Below are 21,631 nucleotides of genomic sequence, written 5' to 3'. Positions count from 1 at the left end.
GTATTTTTATTTATAAATCTGAAAAAGTAACTCATAACTAACTAATAAACTACAAATAAATGTAGTGGGTTAAAAAGTACAACTCTGGGTAAAAGTATAAAGAAACAGTTATTGGAAACATTTCAAGGAAAGTGTAAGTAACTCTAAATTGTACAGTACTTAAGTTAATATCCTCACATTCCACCACTATTAAACTACATGGCTGTAACTATTTTTGTTGTTATTTACACTGTTGATTTTTTTCATTAATCATTTAGTCTGTTAAATGTCAAGAGTGAAAGTCATATTTTCTGGTGTCTTAAAACGTGCCTTCATATAAAACAGAGAAAAGCAGTAAACACATTGTTTTTTTATTGATGTCTTTGACCATTTGCCTTAATTGTTGGTGATTCATTACTTGTAATGGATTAATTGACTAATTGTTTAAGCACTTACTCTCACAAGGGGTCAAAGCCAGTGAAGTTTTAGTGTATGCTCAGTCACTTGTTGAGCATTGTTTATATATTAGCCATATTATCATTAAAAACATTGACAATATATAGTTTAATGTGTTTTATGCATGCAGTCCTTTCACTGAAACACGGTGGTAATGTTTTCCAGCACTATTACATGAATATGTCTGTTTTATATATATGGAATAGTTATATATGTATTGTAAAAATGTTTTGGCATGTTTGTCCTGTACTTCAACTTTTTGCAAAGTTTGAAAAAGTTACTTGAGGCACAAGTCACAGAATTCATCATCTCATTTTCATTATTGACATGAATCATTTCATTTTAGAAGTATGAACTGCTGAATAAAACAACAATGAAAATCTCAAATGAGCTGAAAAAGTGCCAAAGGAAGTCGTCTGAATATTTTTGGCACATGCATGCACTGTGTAGATGAGCCAACAAGTCATATCATCACTGATAAGAAGGAGCAACACAGCTGTGTGCTGCTGACTGTGATGAGTTAGGGAGACCCCCCTCTCTGTTCTCATAATCAACTGGTGAGCAGCCAGATCTCACGTGTTCTCTCCTTCTCTTTATCTGCTACCAGCAGTTGGCAAGCAACACGCTGCGTGTGTCACAGCCTTTAGGTGTGAACAACTTCACTACTACAGCGTGGCCTGATTTGTAAACAACACATCAAGTTTAAAAAAATAAGTGCTGGACTCAGAGTCAGCTGATGTCACTGTCCATCATCTGCAATGCATCTCAATAATTAGAATATCATATAAACGTTTATTTATGTCAGTAATTCAATTCAAAGAGTGGAAACAACACATTATATAGATCCCCTACACACAGAATGAAACATTTCATCTCTTCATTTATTTAATTTCTTCTAATTATAATGTTTGATGAAGACATAAAATTCAGTGTCACTTTATTTTGAAGGTGTCTACATAAGAGTGTCATGAGCGTGTCATAAACATGACATGGGATGTGTCATGAACATTAATGACACTTTGAAGTAACATTAATGCTCATGATACTTGTCATGTCATGTTTCTGACAGGCTTGTGTGACTCTTATGTAGACACCTTCAAAATAAAGTGTTACCATATCTTGCTTAAGTCACAAAGGCATGTTCAAAAAATTGCCTAAGTCATTTATTTCTCTTAAGTTACATAATTTACACACAGTGTTATTACTATGCCAATAGCCATCCTTTGTTACATCCTTTTTTTTAATATTACCAATGACCAATATTAAAAACTATGTTTAATATGGAAATGTTTGCCTCTAAAAAGTATGTTTATCTCTATGACTCAATTCTTGGTTGGGGCTATTTGACTTGAACTACTGGAAATTGACTTTTCCATGATATTCTGATGTATTGAGATGCAGCTGTATAACATAATTATAAAATTGATGCTGTACAAATACCTTAAAGCAGCAGAGCGATGCTGAATGTAGAAGTTGTGTTCCAGCTGTGTGTTTCCCTTTTTGCTCTCATTCACTTTGTCTTTCCTCTGTTGTGTGTGATTCCAGGCAGCGGGGCCACAGCTGTGGTGCAGGCAGCCCTCTGTACCCCCAGACAGGAGCGAGTCGCCATAAAGAGAATAAACCTGGAGAAATGCCAGACCAGCATGGATGAGCTATTGGTGAGTAAAATAAATAAGGGCATATTTTTTAAGTGTGTGGACACCACTTTCTAATCCTGCACTACTAGTTTTCCTCTGATCCATATCATTATTGTTTTGTGTATGTCTAAATAAAAAATGTTCCTAAACGCAGCTAAGAGGTTCTAATATTTGATCATTTGCTATGAGGCTGTATACTATATCGTAATAGGTCGTATTACTATGTCTTCTTATATGTTATTACAAAGAAGATACAAGTTTTGGTTAAAAGACTAGTTCATTTAAATCGGTCCAGTTCAACATAATTTGACATGTGCTGTTGTTTCTCTCTCACAATAGAAAGAAATCCAAGCAATGAGCCAGTGCAACCATCCTAACGTTGTTACCTACTATACCTCCTTTGTGGTGAAGGATGAACTGTGGTTAGTCATGAAGCTTCTGAGTGGAGGTAAGCTTCAGCCGCCAAAAGGGATACAAGAAACTTAGTAGCCGGGACCATTACCAGTGAAATTTTATGCCACGGTATATGTCAGGGATGGGCAACTGGAGGCCCGGGGGCCACAGACGACGTGCACCCTCACTTGAAGTGGCCCTCAGTACAACTACATGCATTTGAGCATGAAATCTTGTGCAGTGTAAAAATGCACAAAATTACTTCTTGCAATTAATGTTGGTCTGCTGTTCTTGCACTGAAAAAAAAATCACAGTAAGTGTTTTTTTTTCTTCGCTTCAAACCTTTTGTATTCCTATTTATACTGTTATACATGCATTTGAGCATGAAATATGTTACTGCACTGTAAACATATTTAAAATTGCAGTTTCATCATATCTGGTGAAGTGCACGGTCCTATATGTGGCCCTGTGGTAGTGGCAATGAAAAATTGTGGCCCCCTCCAGCATTTAAGTTGCCCTTCCCTGGTATATATTATGTCACGAAAAAGCCATTGAGTTGGTGCGTGGTTACTGTAGCATTAACTCAAATAATGAAATAATTTTCTGGGACAATCAGATGCTGTGTGGTACACATATTTTCCAGCCCAACACAAACATAAAGACTCCAATCACAGAACAGATAAAGTTATTAAGTGTGTTATAAAGCTGAAAACATATGCAGTCATGGGGGGTTAATGCTAATTATACAGAAGGACAGAAACCTCACTGCAGCATTCCATTAAAACATGTGTATTATTGTTGTCAGTCAGTGTGTCGAAAGAGAATCAATGCTTCCATTTTCCCAAATTACAGCAAAGGAGTATGAATTACAAATGGAACAAGACATTAAAACGAATTTCCTTCTTTGAAATACCTGGATCGCAATCAACTTTAGAACCATAATAACATCTGTAACTCACGTCCTATTTCAACCTTCCTGACCACCAAAGTTCATTGTCATCCAGGTATTTGATACCGTCTCTGGCAACCAGGAAGAATTAATAGAACCTTAGTTACAGCTGTAACTCTAGTTTTGGTGTAAGTTTCTCTCCTCTCCTCTCCTTTATTTTGGCCCGGTGCAGAGCAAACAGAAAGGTGCAGTGATGACATTCCAGTCTGCTGACTTGTTACTCTTGCTGCTCTGTTTCAACAATGATACGCAAAATAAACGTGCATGCAGGCTGAAATTCAACGTCTTGTTCCGTTTGGATTAAAGGGAAACTTGGCCTGGTCTCACTCTATACTGCAGCACACAAACTTTTAGTGTTGGGAGCTCTGTGTGCTGCAGCATGAATGGACCCTGGACATCCACAGTATGGTACCAGCAGCACTGTAGAACAGGGGTGGGCAATACTCTGAACTAAATTCTGCTCATTATTAATTTTGTCGCTTTATAAAATGCAGTAAATCATCTGGTTTTAAGCTGGTAAGAATACATGTTATGATAAGGCTATGTTATTTGGAGACAAATATAGCAGTAAAAATAGTAAAAAATAGTAAAAAACTACGATCATTATCTCACTTTTCCATTTATTTTAAACACAACATACATTGAAACCACTAAAAAAATATAGAGCATGGATGTTATACAGTAAACCAGCAATTTATTAACTCAAATATTGCAAAAAGCAATAAGTGTTTTTGACAAGGTAACAAGGTATCGGGGTGTTTTATGTCGAACGCATTTCTGTGCACCTTCAAAATAAAAGCACTGCGGTTGGATTGATTAGTCATTTCTGGGTGACCTCAAGCTAATGCCCAGGTCTGCTGTAGAAGAACGAGGACTGTCACGCTTTCAGACTTTATGCATCAACTTGGCACCAAAGTATCTGCTGATGACTATATAACAGCTGTAGAGTAATAACTCATGTAGTGAAGAATAGTGCGGTCATACAGTGTATCTAATTATTTCTTGACTATGTTAATTTTTTTTCAAAACTTTATTTATTGAGTTTTTTTTCAAAAAGTAATACACAATGAACACAGACATACAGTCATAAAACCCCATCCCTCCCTCTCATAACCAACAGTCATTTCGGAGGAAAACAAATACTTGAGTTAATAAAAAAAATACAAAAAAAAAAAAAATATTAATAATTAAATAATTATAATTATAATAAACTAAATTAAATAATATTAATAAATAAATAAAAAACATAAAAACATAAAAAATGGGGGAAATAAATGAATAATAATAAAACAATAATTCACAATAATAATAATAAAAATGAAAGTATACATAATTAAAATTAATTAATTAAATAACAACAATTTGACTGTGTTAATTACTATCATAACTTAATGATTTAAATGACTGTTGAAAAGATTTTTCTATTCAGCGTTTCAACCTCTATTTCCCATTTTGTATTCTTAAAAACATCAGATCCAAATCATTAAAAAAGTATTTTTCAGCACAGTATTTTAGGCAGGCTTCATCACAGTTGTAAAGAAGCAGTAGCACACACTTGGTTGCATGCTATTGTACCACATAAACAGCTTACGGCTCTCATTTGTGAAGGATTTACAGCAGTGATGTTACTCACTCTAATGTACTGCCTATTAGGTTTAACTGTTTCAAGGACAACAAGCAATTAGCGCTCACTGAAGTTATTTACGCCTGAATATTGATCGCATAACGACTCAGAGCAACGTTGCAGCTGATTTGTGTATTTCATTAATTTGTGAAAATTAACTGAATGTTTTTGTTTTTCTGTGGTGTCTTTATAGGCTCTATGCTGGATATAATTAAGCACACAAACAAAGAAGAGGACAGAAATCGAGCGCTAGATGAGCCTATTATTGCTACGATATTAAAAGAAGTCCTCGAGGGCTTGGACTATCTGCACAGAAATGGACAGATTCACAGGTAACTTGAAGATAACATAGTAAAAAACGATGTGAGTTAAAAATGTACTTGTGTTGTTGGAAAAGAGAGTTACACAAATGGTTAAAAGTTGTAGAAAAATATAAAAATAACACCAATCAGGTGATTTTTTTATTGGCAAGCGTTGTAGCTGTTGTGCTCTTGAAACTCCCTGTATTTCAAGGTCACTGAGAGGCCGGCCTAAACCTCTGTCAGCCCCTTGGGCACAGTTCCAGATGGTGGTGGGCTGTGGGACTCGTTACACGAACGGAAGAATCAATGCTGCTCCACATGACTTTGTTGGTTGATTGTGTTTGTGTTTTGTTGACCTCAGGGATGTGAAAGCTGGGAACATACTACTTGGAGAAGATGGATCTGTTCAGATTGCAGGTGTGTTGAACAGGATATTGCTGTTGTGGTCTGTTATACTCAGGCTATTCTTTAACTTCAACAAACTATAAGCATGAATGCCTGAATGGTCAAACTGAATTTACAGATCGTCTGAATGCATGAAGAATGCAATGCTTATTTATAGGCTATTTGTGAAGTCATAGATCAAGCTTGTCTTCTATGAGGTTTGACCAGAATGAGTTTTGGAAGCCAAAAGAGGACCAGTATTTTTGTATCAATCGCTTGAACCTTAATTGTCCGGTGTAAATATAATAGACCTTCTTTTTCTATCACTTTTTCACACACTATTTATACTAGCAGTTCTTTTTAGTCTGGGTGACTGCAATTAGTTACAGGCCTGAACACATTTATAAAGACAATATTGAATAAATAATTGACAGAAGTGTGTGAATAAATTGAAAAAAAAATATGTGCAGGTTTTTCAGCCAGAGGTCTTATGTACAAATCATATTGGGGAAGACAGGACGACATTATATTGGATATCAAACCAAACATTACTTTAGGCCCTATATTTACTCTTCACGTTGCAGTTCTTAAACCGATCACAACAGTGGACGAACAGAGGTTTTTTATATGAACAAGAACTGTATATTTTCACTTATGTTTTAGGTAAAAATGCTGCATTGGTTGTTTATCTGTATTTTCAGATTTTGGAGTGAGTGCATTCCTAGCCACAGGGGGGGACATGACGAGAAACAAAGTACGAAAGACCTTTGTTGGAACACCGTGCTGGATGGCGCCGGAGGTGATGGAACAGGTCAGTCTATCTCTATCCGTATATAAAAAGCAAACCAAAAAAAGCCCATGAAAAATGTATTTGCCAGAGCTTCCTTCTGCTGTGCTTAGTGCTAATCCATTTCTTGATATCATACTATAAGCTGATGTATTTCTGACATGATGAAGTGATTGGGTGATGGGTTATATGAATTATGACTTATCCATAGTTGGTTTATTACCTTGCAGAGCAAAACAACAAAAAAAAGAAGTCAATTTGCAATAGTTTCACCTTTTTACCTTGCCAATCAGACAGCCCTGTTTAAGTTTACACAGAGGGAACTGAAGTTTTTTTATGCTCTCTTTTAAGCCACCAGACTCCAATGACAAAAACATAATTATTACCTTGCAGAACACAGAAGTTGGTCTACTGCTGCCTTAGTCGGTTAGGGTTTTGTTGCTATTAAGTTATTGTTTATTGTGTTACTTTGGTGAATCCTAAAAGCTAGACTAAACCAAAAAATAGCCCTTTAAAGCACCAAAGTCACACAATACCACTAACAAACTTACTGATCGAGGCGGCAGTAGGCAAGAAACTCCTGTGTTGAAGTTAAATTGCTGTTTTTTTCAATAGAGTCTCATGGCTTCGAGGAGAACATAGATAACAGCTTCAGTTTGAGGTTGGAAAAAGAGCTGTCTATCCCCTTAATAACATAAAGCCCCAGAGATTTAAATCTATTTGATATTACAGATTATTGTCATTTCAATCCCACAGGTTCGAGGCTATGATTTCAAAGCAGATATATGGAGTTTTGGGATTACAGCCATAGAGTTAGCAACAGGCTCTGCACCCTATCACCGCTACCCTCCCATGAAGGTGAGTGTGATGTTATTATGAAGTGTTATTTAATCAGTGATACCCTTGAACTCATGGTTTACTAAACTTTATTCAAAACTAGCTGTAAGCTGTAAAGTTCCCTCATTAGCAAAAAGAGGACACAGACTGACTGCTTTTGTTGTAATGGGGAAACCAAACAACTCATAAAGAAGCAGCCTTTTATCTAAAAGGAAGCTGTTGCTTTTACTTTCCACAACATTTCTTCTACAAACTGTTTCCTGCTGACTTTCTGTTCCTCTTCTACATTATGTGTGTTCCTGCTGAAATGTGAGGGAGAGTTTCAGCATTTTCTCTTGTCTTTTTTTAGGTTTTAATGCTTACTCTACAGAATGATCCGCCCACTTTAGAGACGGGTGTAGAAGACAAGGAAGTGTTAAAAAGATACGGCAAATCGTTTAGAAAACTAATAACTATGTGCCTTCAGAAGGATCCTGCCAAAAGGTCAGCAACACATTTCATATATCAGCCAAATATTTCAGTGCGAAGAGATGATGTAACTTGTGATCGATAATAAGCAGCTGCTTAAGATTCAGAGAGTGCTGTGTCATGATGTATTTTCAACAATGTGATTTTCTCTATCTCTAGGCCTACAGCTGCAGAGCTTTTGAAGTGTAAATTCTTCCAAAAGGCCAAGGTATTTGTTTCAACTCAAATATTTGACTTGCCATCTTTGTTTGGTTTTTGTTATTCATGTTATGCGTATGGCTTCATGCCAATTCCAGCAATGATTCAGCCCTGTGTGTGATGAGAATTTGTATTAATTTCAGATGGTCTTATGAATGGGCTTTAGCAAGACCAAGTCCTGGAGCCTTGCTGTAGGGTTTCCATTTAGAGGGATATGTCAGATGTATTAGAGTGGGGTTGTATGAGGTATTAATCCAGTCTGTATTACCTACAGTAGTTCAGTTGAAACCAGTTGAAGTGTGTGCTATATTTGCAATATTTTCATCAATTGACCTTTCCATCAGACAGCCCTGTTTAGGTTCACGCAGGGAGAACTGAAGCCGTTCTATGCTAACTTCAAAGCCACCAGACTCCATTGTAAAAGTTTGGCAGATCAGCTTTTTCTATAAGAGTTTTCTAATTATTGGAACTCAGTACCAAATGAGATCAGAGACATCAGCACATTCGTTGGTTTTAAATCTAAAATAAAATCATGGCTTAAATCCACTCAATCATGCCCCTACCAACTATAAACTCAAACATTAGCTCACTATTTTGCAATCTCTTTAGTGTTGTATTTTAACATGGTTTTGTGTTGTGTCTTAATACTGTGCCTTTACTCTTGCTGTTGTCCTGTGTTGTATTGTGTTTTAAGAGTGTGAAACTTTGTTGTTGCTGTTTGAAAGGCTTGTTTGTTTGTGTTAGATTTATGTCATTTGTTCCTGCCCAGGGACTACAGATGAAATTTAGCTAGTAGCTAATTCTGGTACGGCTGACAGCCATATTCTGTCCCTGTTAGATAAACGAATGAATAAAAAATAGTAATTTTACCTGGCAGAACACAGGAGTTTCTGGTCAACCACGTCCTAGATTTTCCAATTTTTTGCATTATTGTATGATTTTGGTAAATCCAAACTAACTCTTTAAAACCAAACCAAAATCACACAATAACAAATACAAACTCACAAATCAAGGCAGCAGTAATCCAGCAAACTCCTGTGACCTGCAAGGTTAAATGACTGTTTTTGTCGATGGAGTCTGGCGGCTTCAAAAAGAGCTCAGATATCAGCTTGAGTTCCCCATGCATCAACTAAATCAGGGCTGTCTGACTGCAAGCTAAAGCTTTGATAAAATACTAAATAGGGCATACACATAAACTGACATTGATATTTTTTAAAAAGTAAAATAGATTTTGCTGCAGCACCCCTCGTCCTTATTTGTAATTAGCTCGGTATTCATGTCTGCTTCATCAAACTCGGGGCTAGCCGACCACCATCTACTGTAGTAAAGTACCTCATACAACCCAATCTGAACTTTCCCTTTAAACTGTTTTAATCACTGGTTTAACTTTTAAAATGTCAAAATAGATAACCATCATCGACCAGTTCAGCTGCTTTTTGAGGGCTAATACAGGGACATTTTAACTGATCAGGGTCTATTGATTACTTTAATGAATCAATTCTTTATGTTTATTTAATAATATTTTGATTTTGTATTTTGATTTCTCTCTTGCAGAACAAAGAGTATCTGGTTGAAAAGCTTTTGTGTCGTGCACCAAAGATTTCCCAGAGAGCAAAGAAGGTATGTTTACACAAACATTCCCTGTAAAATAACTCAGTTATTGTCTAAACATGAACAAATTATGGCCGAGTGCTGGGATTGACTGAAGTCCACCAGAGTGTTGCATTTACAGTCAACACGAGCTACGCACTCTGACTTTCTGCAGCACCTCAAACACTTTGTGCCTAAACTGTTGTGTAGATTATGTAAAAATATGGGCCACTGCAGCAGAAGAGTCAAACCAAATAGATGCACTGACATCTTGCGTCAGTGGCTCCCAGTGCAGCTCTCTGTATGTGGCCCACTAAAAGACAAACAGGATTAAATGAATTGTTAACATTAGATCGAAGCACTTTATCGTTCAGGTTGCTTGCTCGGTTGCCCCCCGGTCGCAGTTTACGGAGAGGAAGTGCAGTTTTCAGGCACAGCTGATATTGACTTCACATAACAGTCCGCCTGGATGGCCAGGACAGAAATGAGAACAGAGGGCCATTGCCGGAAGGCAGAGTGGCCGAGTGGAGGGGTGGAAATTCACTGACTGCTCAGGAGTAAATGGAGGGCATGGTGGATAGCAGGGCTGCTGCTGTGTATGACGTTAATGTTACGCACAGACAGGACAGCAGGACAGGGTGTCAATAAACTGTGTGGGAGTGGCATAATGTTGAGGTTTGTTGATGGCTGAAAGGGCAACTACAGGCATCTTCAGCAGTCATAACAAGGAGGGGAAGGGCACTTGTTGCCAAATAGGTATGAGTATTTATATATTAAGCTTCGTCAACACTGTGTAATGCAGCCAGCACTTTCACAATTTAGACTGTGTTTACATCTCTAGAGCAACTTATGTGAGATATGATCTAAATACTGAGCTCGCTACTTTTAAGGGTACTTACTAGGGCTGGGCGATATGGACCAAAAGTCATATCCTGATATATTTAGGCTGAATATCGATATACGATATTTATCCCGATATTTTTATCGCAAAGTGAGAGCAAATGTTCAGTCAAAGTCAAAGCCAAATATGACATGTCACAAGTAGTTTTATTGAAACCATTTATTTAACCCTTAATAGGACACTCATTGAAATACTTGCAAAATCAAATTTCAACCCTAGAGAATATTGGAAGATATTACATACAGCCAGAATGTGTAAAAAAAACATATGGACCCGGGGGAGGGGGGTAATATTTTGAGAAATACATTTACAAGATTAAAGTGGCAAATCTATAAGAAAAAATGCGCAGATTTATGAGATTTTAAGCGGTGAATCTGCAAGAAAAAAGGTTTTTTTTTTTCACTTTTTCTCGTAAATCTGTGACTTTTTCGCACAGATTTGCCACTTTAATCTAGTAAATTTGCAACTTTTTTCTCTAAATATTATATCTAAATATCTAAAGTGCACATTTAAATAAAATAGCCTATGAAACAAAATAGGCCAATCTTTTTCTGAAGTAAATATATTTATATGAGAAAAGAATAACAAACATTACAAAATAACTAAATATGACAATCCCTAGTAAGGGCAGCATTTATATATAAAGACAAAGTGAACTATATGGATATATGCGATATGGTCTAATTCCATATCACATTTAAAAATATATCAATATATATTTTTTATATTGATATATCGCCCAGCCCTAGTACTGTACTGTACTAACCAGTACAGTTTTATGTTGAATTGTTCAGTACATTTTGGTACCTGAGTTTGCATCCCGTTGAGACAGTAAATTAGAGTTTAGAGAGGAAGAGAGAGCATCACTCCGTCTCCCCAGCAGCCTGTTCAAGTCACAGTGAGTCAGGGCAAAGGCAAGCTGTTAGTGTTCGCAAGTGTGGTCACACTTTTCCAAACCAAACACAGACCACGCTCGCAGCGGTATTTGTAACCTGACATGCAATGCTGGTCAGGAAACACGACTGACCTGAAGAAACACATGGACAAACACAAAATATATCCAAGAGCTGAAGAGTTTTTTACAGCTAAAATTACATTCTTATTGTTACAGAGAGAGTAAAGTACCAACAAAAGGTACTGAAATCCAGGTACCAGTACCATGTTCAAAAGTAAACCATAGCCCAGCCTCATGCTGTGGAGCAAGTTTATCCTAAAACAGAAATGCATAAATACTAAAAAATTTTATTTAACCCTTAATAGGACACTCATTGAAATACTTGCAAAATCAAATTTCAACCCTAGAGAATATTGGAGAATATTACATACAGCCAGAATGTGTAAAAAAAAACATATGGACCCGGGGGAGGGGGGTAATATTTTGAGAAATACATTTACAAGATTAAAGTGGCAAATCTACGAGAAAAAAATGTGCAGATTTAAAATGGTCAACCTGCAAGAAAAAAGTAGCTTTTTTCACTTTTTTTCCTCGTAAATCTGTGACTTTTTCACGCAGATTTGCCACTTTAATCTAGTAAATTTGCAACTTTTTTCTCTAAATATTACATCTAAATTTCTAAAGTGCACATTTAAATACAATAGCCTATGAAACAAAAAAGGCCAATCGGGTCTAAAAGCTTACTGTAATTAATACTCTTTATATTTATGTGTGGAGTCATGTTAAACATCTATCAATAGACAGCCTGCTCTGTGAATGCAGCCAGGTAACGTCTGATTCACTTGATAGCTGCAGTGGATGGAATGTATGAGCCACAGAGCCAGTGTCCTTGTTATTTTGTGCTGATTTGACCTCCAGAGTCATCTGTATTAAACATTCAGCGAACATTACCCGAGGCTTGCAGAGACAAGCAATATTGCAGAAACACTGTCATCTCAGTCGCTGTGACCTCTTCATACCAGGTCCTGGATACACCAAGAACCTGTACTGTTACTCCCAAACCTCCTTGACCTCCCTGAACTGCAATAGTTTCCCTCTGCCCTTTTTTGTGCCTCTGTCCCTGTTCTGTTCCTGTAGTTTTTGTCCTGTGTGGTAAACACATATTCCCAGGAGAACTATGTGGGTTTTAGAGGCGAGACTCAAAGCCATGCAGCTGGTAGAAAACCTTACTCTGTAAATGGCTTTAAATGGGACCTAACTTCTCCTCCAACATACTCCGGCGAATAAAAAGGAGATGGCAGATCCTCCGGTAAGCTGTCACCAACAAGTAATTTTAAAAGAATACTTTATCTAATAAAAGGAGGTCGAACTCAGGAACAATTTCCTAAAAAAAACAGAAGGGAGCTAGGAATACAGGAAATTGTCTCTTATTACCTCTGATATGAATGTGAAAAAAAAGGGATCATGTTCAAAGTTATTTAGTATGAAATGTAGGTGCATGTGAGCTGAGTAACCAGCAGAGGGCACCCTGACACCCACAATAGAGATTTCAAATGATACATTTGATTGCTTAAAGATTAGACATTAGTGGCTTAAAACTAACGCCGAAAACATTGATTTGTTACATAATGAACAGGTGAAACATGAAAGGATTTCAAATGTATGACTCAGCGCATGAATCATGATGGAATACTGACTGATATGATGGTTTTTGACACCTGATTTCAAAATAAAGGTCATTTTAACTGATCAGTTTTATCCCCTGATATCAGCTATTAGCACAATGTTTCTATTCATACTCAAACATTGAGTAAAAACAGAGGGGTGATGCTTTTAGCTTCATGTTAGGTGTGTCTTTTTTATTTTTTTTGTTGCTGAATGACGGTCGGATGATCATGTCAGGCTGCTGGGTTCATTGATCTGTGTCTGTTTTGCTGAAGGACCCTGAGCAGAGCTTGGGAAGCCTCGGTTCTGTGTCAGGTTTGGAAAAAAAACCTGACACCACCAGAGCGGTAGTGCTTCTTTCACTTTGACCTTGTTTACCGCCGGGGCATTTATATGACCCTGGTGCTAGTGGCTAACAGTTTCATGTGCTGTCTCTTCTGTAACACTGTGGTGCTCGCATATCTCGCCTCACACTGCTAGACTAGTCGAGTGTTGCTTGCCTTACACACTCCTCCAGACTGTAGAGCTGCAGCATATTACAGGCTTTACCAATGACTCTGCTGTACTGATCTGCTTTGTAATGCTGGTTACTTCTGCAGTTATGTTACTACTGGTGTTGAACCAGGTCATATTGGATGTTGCTCTTTTTGATTTATTTGATCTTTATTAGGAATGTAATCCCTAAATCCCCAAAATCCCATAGCACTGAAAATCATTACTTAAAACACCTATTTCCAAAGTGGTTTTCGACAGAAAAACCAGACATGAACACACATGAAAACAAACCACATAGACTCTACAAAAAAAAAAAATCTATGGTAACATACAACATATTCCTTCAAATTCAGCATGCCATAGTTCAAGTCCCTCCTTTAAAAGTGAGGCATTAACACTGCCCACAACCTTAACTTTTGTTTTAAAAATTCCCTTTGTTTAGCTTTGCTTGATATGCACGGGCTCCATAATGAGATCCCAAAATAGAAAAATGAGCTTCTAGCTATTTTACTTTTAACACAAGGACCACTGCATAACATAATACTTGCTCTTGTGTTGCAATTCTGTTAACTAGACTGGACTAGATTGACCGAAATCTTCAATATAATCCAGTGACTAATAAATACTAATAATATACTGAAATAGTTATGTTTTTTTATTGTTCAAGGTAATATTAGATTGCTAAGGCTTTTAGTCAAATAAAAAATGTCTTCAAAAAACAGGATGAGGTTGACTTAATATGATTAAAAAAATAACAAGAACATTTTACACAGGATTAAGACTAAATAAAAAAATCAGACAATCGGGCTAGGTGACAAAATTGACAAAACAACATAAAATATCTATTTATATATTGTTTCTTTGTCATTTCTCTTGCGGTGTTAAAAACTTGTGACTGAACTGTGTTATGACAATATTTGCTACAAATATGCAACAGGGTAGCCAGCAGTGGTGGAAGAAGTATTCAGCTCCCTAACTTAAGTAAAAGTACTAATATCACACTGTTAGTCCAGCATTCAAACCTTACTTTAGTAAAAGTACAAAAGTATCAGCATCAAAATGTACTTAAAGTATCAAAAGTAAAATTACTCTTTATGCAGAATGAACCCACTAAGATCGTTTTATATATACTAAATATATTATTAGATTATTTGTATTGATGCATTTATGTAAGCAGAGTTTTAATTTCCTCAAGATAGGGCTCATTTTACCTACTTAATATACCGTCATGTTTAATTAAAAAACAACATCTCGTCACTTTAAATTTATCATGATTTTCATGTCAAAAGTAACTAAAGCTGTCTGCTGAGTAAAAAGTTAAATATTTACCTAAAATGTAGTGAAGTATAAGTATAAAGTAGGTTTAGGTTTATTTTATTTGCACAGTTAGAATTACATAAAATGACAAAGATAACATATAGTGTAAAGTGCAGGGAGAGGCAGAAAACCCAGATGGGCTTATTTAAAGCTTCCACCTAAAATTTCGTAGTTATAAGAAAGTAATAAACTGATAGAAAAACATATGTATAACATCAACAAGTTGTAATGACAATAACAAAAACAAAAATGAACATTATAAAAGTGTATTTGTGTGTGAATTAGAATTTTAAAACAGCAGTTAAATGAGCTTTTAGACATCTTAAAGTACAAGTAACTCAACATTTTACTTAAGTACGGTACTTGAGTAAATGTCCTAAATTACATTCCACCACTGGTAGCCAGTAGTTAGTTTCACTCAGGTAGAAGATCCTTTAGCTGCATCAGCTCATCACAAGGGCTCCGGTGCTTTGATATAAAGGAATTATGGGTGAAGTGCAATATGTGCACACATGTTCATTAAGAGTGCTGGCTGTGTGTTGTTGCGGCCCAGGTGAGGAGAGTCCCCGGCTCCAGTGGCCACCTGCACAAGACAGAAGACGGAGACTGGGAGTGGAGCGACGACGAGCTGGACGAGAGCAGTGAGGAGGGCAAGGCGGCGGTGAACCAGGGCCGGGTAGGTGGGACCCCCAGGACAGAGACCAGCCTCAGCAGGGCATCTTCTTTCATATTGACTCATTATTTGTTATATTCACATTTAAATGCACCTTAGTGTAATCAGGTTTTTTAACTTATTATTGATCATCAAGATTGTTTTTTTTATTTAGCCAGTGTTGTAGTCACGACCACCGTGTACCGAGACCAAGACAAGACCAAGACTCAGGGATGCTGGAAGTGGGGGTGCTGGGGGGCTGCAGCCCCCCCTGGTGGCTAGAGGCTGAACAACCAAAAAAACGTTGGGGAAAAAAAATAAATAAATTACAGTGTTATTATACTATTATAAACAACATATTTGACTATAAACATCACAAGCACAATTTGATTCACAAAAGTATGTACCACAAACACAGCATGACGTAGCTTTCTATTCTGGATGTCACAACCGGTCACAGCTAGGCTAGCGCTAGCATTTTGAACAGAGCGAGCTGTGAGTAGCTATGAGTCAGAAAATAATTTCCGATTTTTTCAAAGATCCTGTGGGTCATGACGCCAAACAGCGGAAGACTGCGAATGTGGAATGTGTTGGTATTCAAGGGTCTTCTTTACCCATACCACTACCATCAACTGATCACCCTCCTACCAGCCCGGAGGAGGAGAGCCTGGATGAACCGACGATGCTAACTGCGTCGGTGGATTCTGCTAATGCTACTAGTGGGGAAGCTGGCACTAGCTACAGTCAGAGTATTGAGAAGCCTTTTCAGCCAAAAGATTTTTCTTTCCCAGCCAGGCGTTTTGCAAACGAAAACTTTTCAAAATCTTCCAAGGCAGGGTGGTTTTCGAAATGGTTATCGATAACTTTATTTATTTATTTATGTTGCCCTTTCGCAATATGACGTCATCAGAGCGTTTCTCAGCCCCCCCAACTGTGAATTACTTCCAGCGTCACTGCCAAGACTTTGAGGGGTTGAGACCGAGTCAAGACCAGGACCAGTCCCTGCCGTCGAATTTACAAGTTGCTGTGTTTTCTTTTTTTGTAGTTGTGCACAAAAAGTCTTTGTGGTTCAGGTAACCAAATTTTATTACAGACGAGTTGGCTGACATCTTCTTACTGCCTCTTGTCCCGTCACTCACATGCACTTTAGAGGCGTGTGAAAGGAGGCGGGATAGGTGACAGCCGTCAATGGTGACAACAATTTCAAATGATATATGCAGGGTTCGTACGGGTGCTTGAAATCCTTGAAAATGCTTGAATTTAAATGTTGTATTTTCAAGGTTTAAAAAGTGCTTGGATTTTGGATAAAGTGCTTGTAAATGCTTGAAATTCTTACTGCATTTCTCTTGCAATCTGACTATATCCATCTATAGACTATAGATAATCACATGTTCAATGTTAAAAATAATGAGTAGCCTATCTGAAATGAAGACCGTTCCTCCTAAAAGTGTAAAACCATCGCTGTTGTTATGGTTGAGTGAAATCTCCCCCTTTTAGTATGAAAGTACTCATCTACAACATGCAATTTACAACAGGTGTAAGATACTGGAAAAGCTTGAAAATTTACCTTGAAAGTCCTTGAAAAATGCTTGAATTTGACCACTGCTAAAGTGTACGAACCCTGTATATGAGTCATGTTATTGGTTGTAATTGGTTGTACTCGAGGCTATACGATTCATGCAAAATCACAGTAATTATATTAACAAGTAAATCCAAAAATGCACAGTTGTGGTCTTGACCGGTCTTGAAATAAAATCCTGAGTCCGCTTTGTCCGAGACCGAGTAAAAATGCAGTCGATTCCGAGACGAGACCTTCAAAAAGTGGTCTCAAGACCGATCTCGAGTACTACAACACTGGATTCAGGTTTATTTGTCATTATAACAAGCAAGGTGCACATTCAGAATTTGAGTAATGAAAGTCTTGGTCATTATTGTTGCATGTCATGTCTAACCTGTAGATCTTTTCATTACGCAACTCCCCCTCTGTCTTTGACCCTGTGCATTCCTTCCCTCCCTGATCAGTCAGTGTTTTTTTTTTTTTTGGATAGCAGATGGCTTATCTCCGAGCGAGCCTGTCATGAGGTCGCTGTAATGAGCTGGAAGATAGCTGCAAGGATTTGATGCAGGAGGAAGTAGGCAGCTATGATCAAAGAGCCCTTTGATAAAGATACCTAGCTTTAATGTATGATGCAATAAATAATACGTTACCAGAAGTTGTTATTTAAGAAATAAGTCGGTTGGAGATAGTATTTCTTACAAGGTTGTTTTTTCTGTTTTCTTTCATCGAACTCAAGTTTGTTTCTTCTCAGCAGTCATACTGTTCTTTTTTCATAAAAGAAAGAAATAGTTTGAGACTGACAGATGGAGAGAAAGTAATGCATACAGTATATGAAAACTGGAAAATGCATTAAAGGGATAGTTTTTATCTTTCCGTCACACAGGTCTGTTTAACTTTACGTTGTATCCCATTTCAAGCTTTTTGCTCTTTGAGGAACAAAAAAAAGGAAATAAATCAGTAATATTGTTGTGTACATGTGTATACATCAAAATGTAAATATGTGTCTTGATTTTTTCCCCTCCAGTCACGAAGGGTCAAAGATGAGGCCAAAGATGTAAGTTAGCTCCGCCTCTCACACACACATCTCAACATTCAATAGACGGAATGATAGCATTTTGTATTTTGGTGAAGAGATGAGTAGATAAATAAGCTTTATCCCCTCTGCTGCTGTGTAACTCGATTACTTGGCGAAGGGGCGTTTTCTAAAAAAAATGCAATTAACTTGCCTACTTGGGCTGAAGCTTGCATAAGAATAATGAACTCAATGATGAATGTTTATTTCACCGCAACACATTTTAATGCAGTTTAATCAAAACAGACAAGAGCACGTTTTAGTGTCAGAAGAAGTCGGCAAACTGCTCCTCATTGATTGTTTTGAAGTGTCCTTCCTTTGTTGTCTTTGTTAGATGAGCTCTGATTTGATATTTACCAGGAATGTTATTGCATTTTGCACAATTATGCCTCTCATTTTGTTCCTCCCAGAATGAGGAGAATGCCAACAATGTCCCTATTGAAGGGTTGTCTATTCAGCATCCCCAGGTGAGGGATTCAGCAGCAGCACTAATTCGTCATGATTCAGTGACCTTGATGCCGCAGTGATTGTGTGTGTTTGTGTACAGCCATGCGTGCGCTAACTGTACATGTGTCTGTGCACGTGTGAAGGTGGGTGAGCGTGTGAGTGTTGGTCTCCTGGAGGGATGCTTTCAGCAGTGATAACTCACAGTAAATGGCTGTCTGGCTGACACTGCCAGCTTCAGTGCCTGGGTGTATCTCATGTGAAGACTCACTGCCATTGCAACCCATTTTCTAAGGCCATTGTCATTTTGAAAATGAGCCAAAGCAGTCTGAGGTGTAGTTTTGTACTCTGGTCAGGAATTAACTCTGACAGCTACTCAGCAGTCATTACTTACTGCTGATGTCCATTCTTTGCTTTACAAAGAGCCCATTTATTATATGCTATTGTAAAAGATGATAGATCTACAAGACACCTTCATGTAGTGTTCCCTTTTCTTTTCCCATACAACTTTCCCTGCAGCTGCAATAAATGGAAGACATTTTTCAGGAGAAATAAACCACATGGGCTGAGTGTGCAGTCACCTGATTTTTTGTTTCCGATCTGCTTCCTGTACATCTTTCTCTGCAGTACAAGCTGTGTGCAAAGCTTCTTCTTTTTCACAGAAAGCTATTTTGTTTGTCTGATCTCTAAGTCTAGTATTGAACCACGTAAACTGCCTCATCATGAGATGTTTTCTCCCGCAGGTTGAACCGTACGGGAACACACCCTACATTCAAGGGGCTGTGAACATGGTGCTACGGCTAAGGTGAGACAGATATTTTATTTTTATTATTCTTTTCTATCATCTGCTGATACACAAGGACATTTTAAGAAAATACTGATTAGGATCACTTGTGGAAACACTGTCGTAAAAATCATTTTTACATTTTTGTTTTGGGTTCCGTCACATTTTACTTACTGTGACATTTTTTTAATCAGTGCATTATATTAGTCATGCACATCTGTGGTAAAAGTACAATCATGGCTAGAAGCAGGGAAAACTTAAAAGTTTATTTGTGCAGTATAACACAGATCTAATGCCATAAATCATAAAAAATGAAAAAATGCAAGTTGAAATATTCTTTGATAATTAAAATGTTTTACAACAACTGCAGTTTAATGGAAGATATATTATAAAAGATAAGACAACATAATTCTTTATTAGTCCCACAAGGGGGACATTTCTATTGTTACAGCAGCAAAAAGTGTATAGCAAAAATTGAAAGAAGCATAAAAAACAACAATAAATAGAAACAAGCAATATTAACCAGAAATATAAGTATTAACAATTAAAAAAAGACTTTAAAAATATAAAATTGGAACAATATATACAATATAGACAGACCCAACAGTTTTACAATCATGTTTTCCACGTGCTATACATATTGAACTATTTAACCAATTAACCTTTTCACACCCTGTCATTATGACCTCTCCTCTCTGCTCTGTGTAAATAAATGAGGGAGTGCAAATGAGGTTTTGCTTAATTTTTGTCTCATGAGCATTCATGTTCTTAGCCAAGTCAATCAAAGCTTCCCAGCTGAGCAGTGCAGCATTTAATGTTTTTTTAATGTGTTTATTTTTGACACATTTCATATAAGACGTAGAATAAATTGATTTTAATTAAATGTCTCTATTCTAATCTTAGATGGATGTGTTTGTCACATATCCTTTGTTCAAGAACTGTGGGAAATCAGAATCCTCTGATAATTTCTGTTTTCACAGTTTCTGGCGATGATAAATGGTGTAATTTCTGTAATTTTGTATTTTTTTGGATGAAAACATATGTTTTCATACCTGCCAGTGGGTGGTGGGCTTCAGTTGATAAACACTTTTAAATAGCTTTGTTTCTTTGAAGTGACAGCAGGAAAGCAAAATAGATTTAAAAAATGGCCAGTTATGTTTCTGGATGCATTGTCTCTTCACCTTGTCCGAAACATGCAGGCAGTAAATAGACCTAATGATCTTTGCCTCCTGCAGAGAAGATCTCCCTTTGTCTCGCTGGTCGTGTTGTGGGGAGGAGAGGGTTTCACTCCATCAGTTCTCTGGCTGCGCTCCACAATCTGCCCTCCTCCTCCTTTCTTAGCACCCTTTGCTTCTTGCTGTAGTATTCCAAACATTGCTATTCATGAACATTTAATGGCAGCTTGCAGGGTTGTGATTTAGCCTCAGCCTTTCAAAATGTTATAAGTAACGCCAGGCAGGTGTACACATTACAAATACATTATCCTTATTTCCTCTCTGTTACTCATTATATTGAAAACCGGTTTGAAAGAGAGAGAATGAGATTTTTTTTAGGGTTGCAGCAGACTGACAATGGCACATTTTTGGACGGTAGCTTTGCCTGTAGCTCCCTGATGAGCCGGTCGCAGAGCACACTCACGGTTGAACGGACATCTGAAGGACCCTCTGCAGGCATCCAGCATGGCACAGAAGGCCATTTTATTCTCTGCTCAATAACAAAACAGTGGTCTGGATGCAACAGGGGAGGCCCTATTGTTTGCTGGTTGTCGAACACACATTTTTCAAACCTGGTGGATAAAATGAATTTCCAGTTTGGACGGTTTAGGGTTTTATAGCCCTTCGAGTTCCCAGTTTGTCATTGTTTAGCCAAAAATGAGCATTCTCATTATGAAAACCACATATATGTTGATCTGAAACTTATTTGGGGGGCAGACAGAAGTCGAGGGGAGGACTTTGAACCTTTGAGACCAGTTTTGTATCCAGTTGTCTGGGAGTTGTGCTTTTGTGTCATGTTGGAAGTTATTTATAGAATTTGTGTGTTTTAAGCCCAACACTGTTCTTTTTACCTAACCTTAACCAAGTGGTGAAACAGCGTTTTTCAAGCGTTTAAAACTAGAGCCAGACCAATATGGCATTTTGTGCCCACTGCTGATACTGATTTTAGAGTGGGGAAATTAATCATTAATCAATTTAGTGGCCAGAATAGCAATTTTTTGAGCTGGAATGAAAATAGACCTTTTTACGT

At 37.4% G+C, this 21,631-nt stretch overlaps 1 protein-coding gene across 2 annotated transcripts in view; it reads left to right on the top strand.

Moving 5' to 3' along the window:
• stk39 (serine threonine kinase 39) overlaps positions 1-21,631 on the top strand; it is a 39,892-nt gene that overhangs the window by 2,207 nt on the left and 16,054 nt on the right. The window contains exons 2-15 of one of the 2 annotated variants that reach the window (XM_059343011.1): positions 1,981-2,093; positions 2,412-2,520; positions 5,232-5,370; positions 5,702-5,757; positions 6,426-6,535; positions 7,268-7,369; positions 7,698-7,831; positions 7,976-8,024; positions 9,569-9,634; positions 13,341-13,412; positions 15,431-15,553; positions 18,112-18,141; positions 18,570-18,626; positions 19,347-19,408. In XM_059343011.1, the coding sequence (XP_059198994.1) occupies positions 1,981-2,093; positions 2,412-2,520; positions 5,232-5,370; positions 5,702-5,757; positions 6,426-6,535; positions 7,268-7,369; positions 7,698-7,831; positions 7,976-8,024; positions 9,569-9,634; positions 13,341-13,412; positions 15,431-15,553; positions 18,112-18,141; positions 18,570-18,626; positions 19,347-19,408 (1,222 nt within the window). The remainder of the gene's footprint in view (positions 1-1,980; positions 2,094-2,411; positions 2,521-5,231; positions 5,371-5,701; positions 5,758-6,425; positions 6,536-7,267; positions 7,370-7,697; positions 7,832-7,975; positions 8,025-9,568; positions 9,635-13,340; positions 13,413-15,430; positions 15,554-18,111; positions 18,142-18,569; positions 18,627-19,346; positions 19,409-21,631) is intronic. The other variant, XM_059343012.1, reaches the window with a different exon arrangement.

Source organism: Centropristis striata, chromosome 10 (assembly GCF_030273125.1).
Source record: "Centropristis striata isolate RG_2023a ecotype Rhode Island chromosome 10, C.striata_1.0, whole genome shotgun sequence".
Taxonomy (NCBI): domain Eukaryota; kingdom Metazoa; phylum Chordata; class Actinopteri; order Perciformes; family Serranidae; genus Centropristis; species Centropristis striata.
The sequence above is the reverse complement of the archived record's forward strand: the minus strand, read 5'-3'. Positions and strand labels throughout refer to the sequence as shown.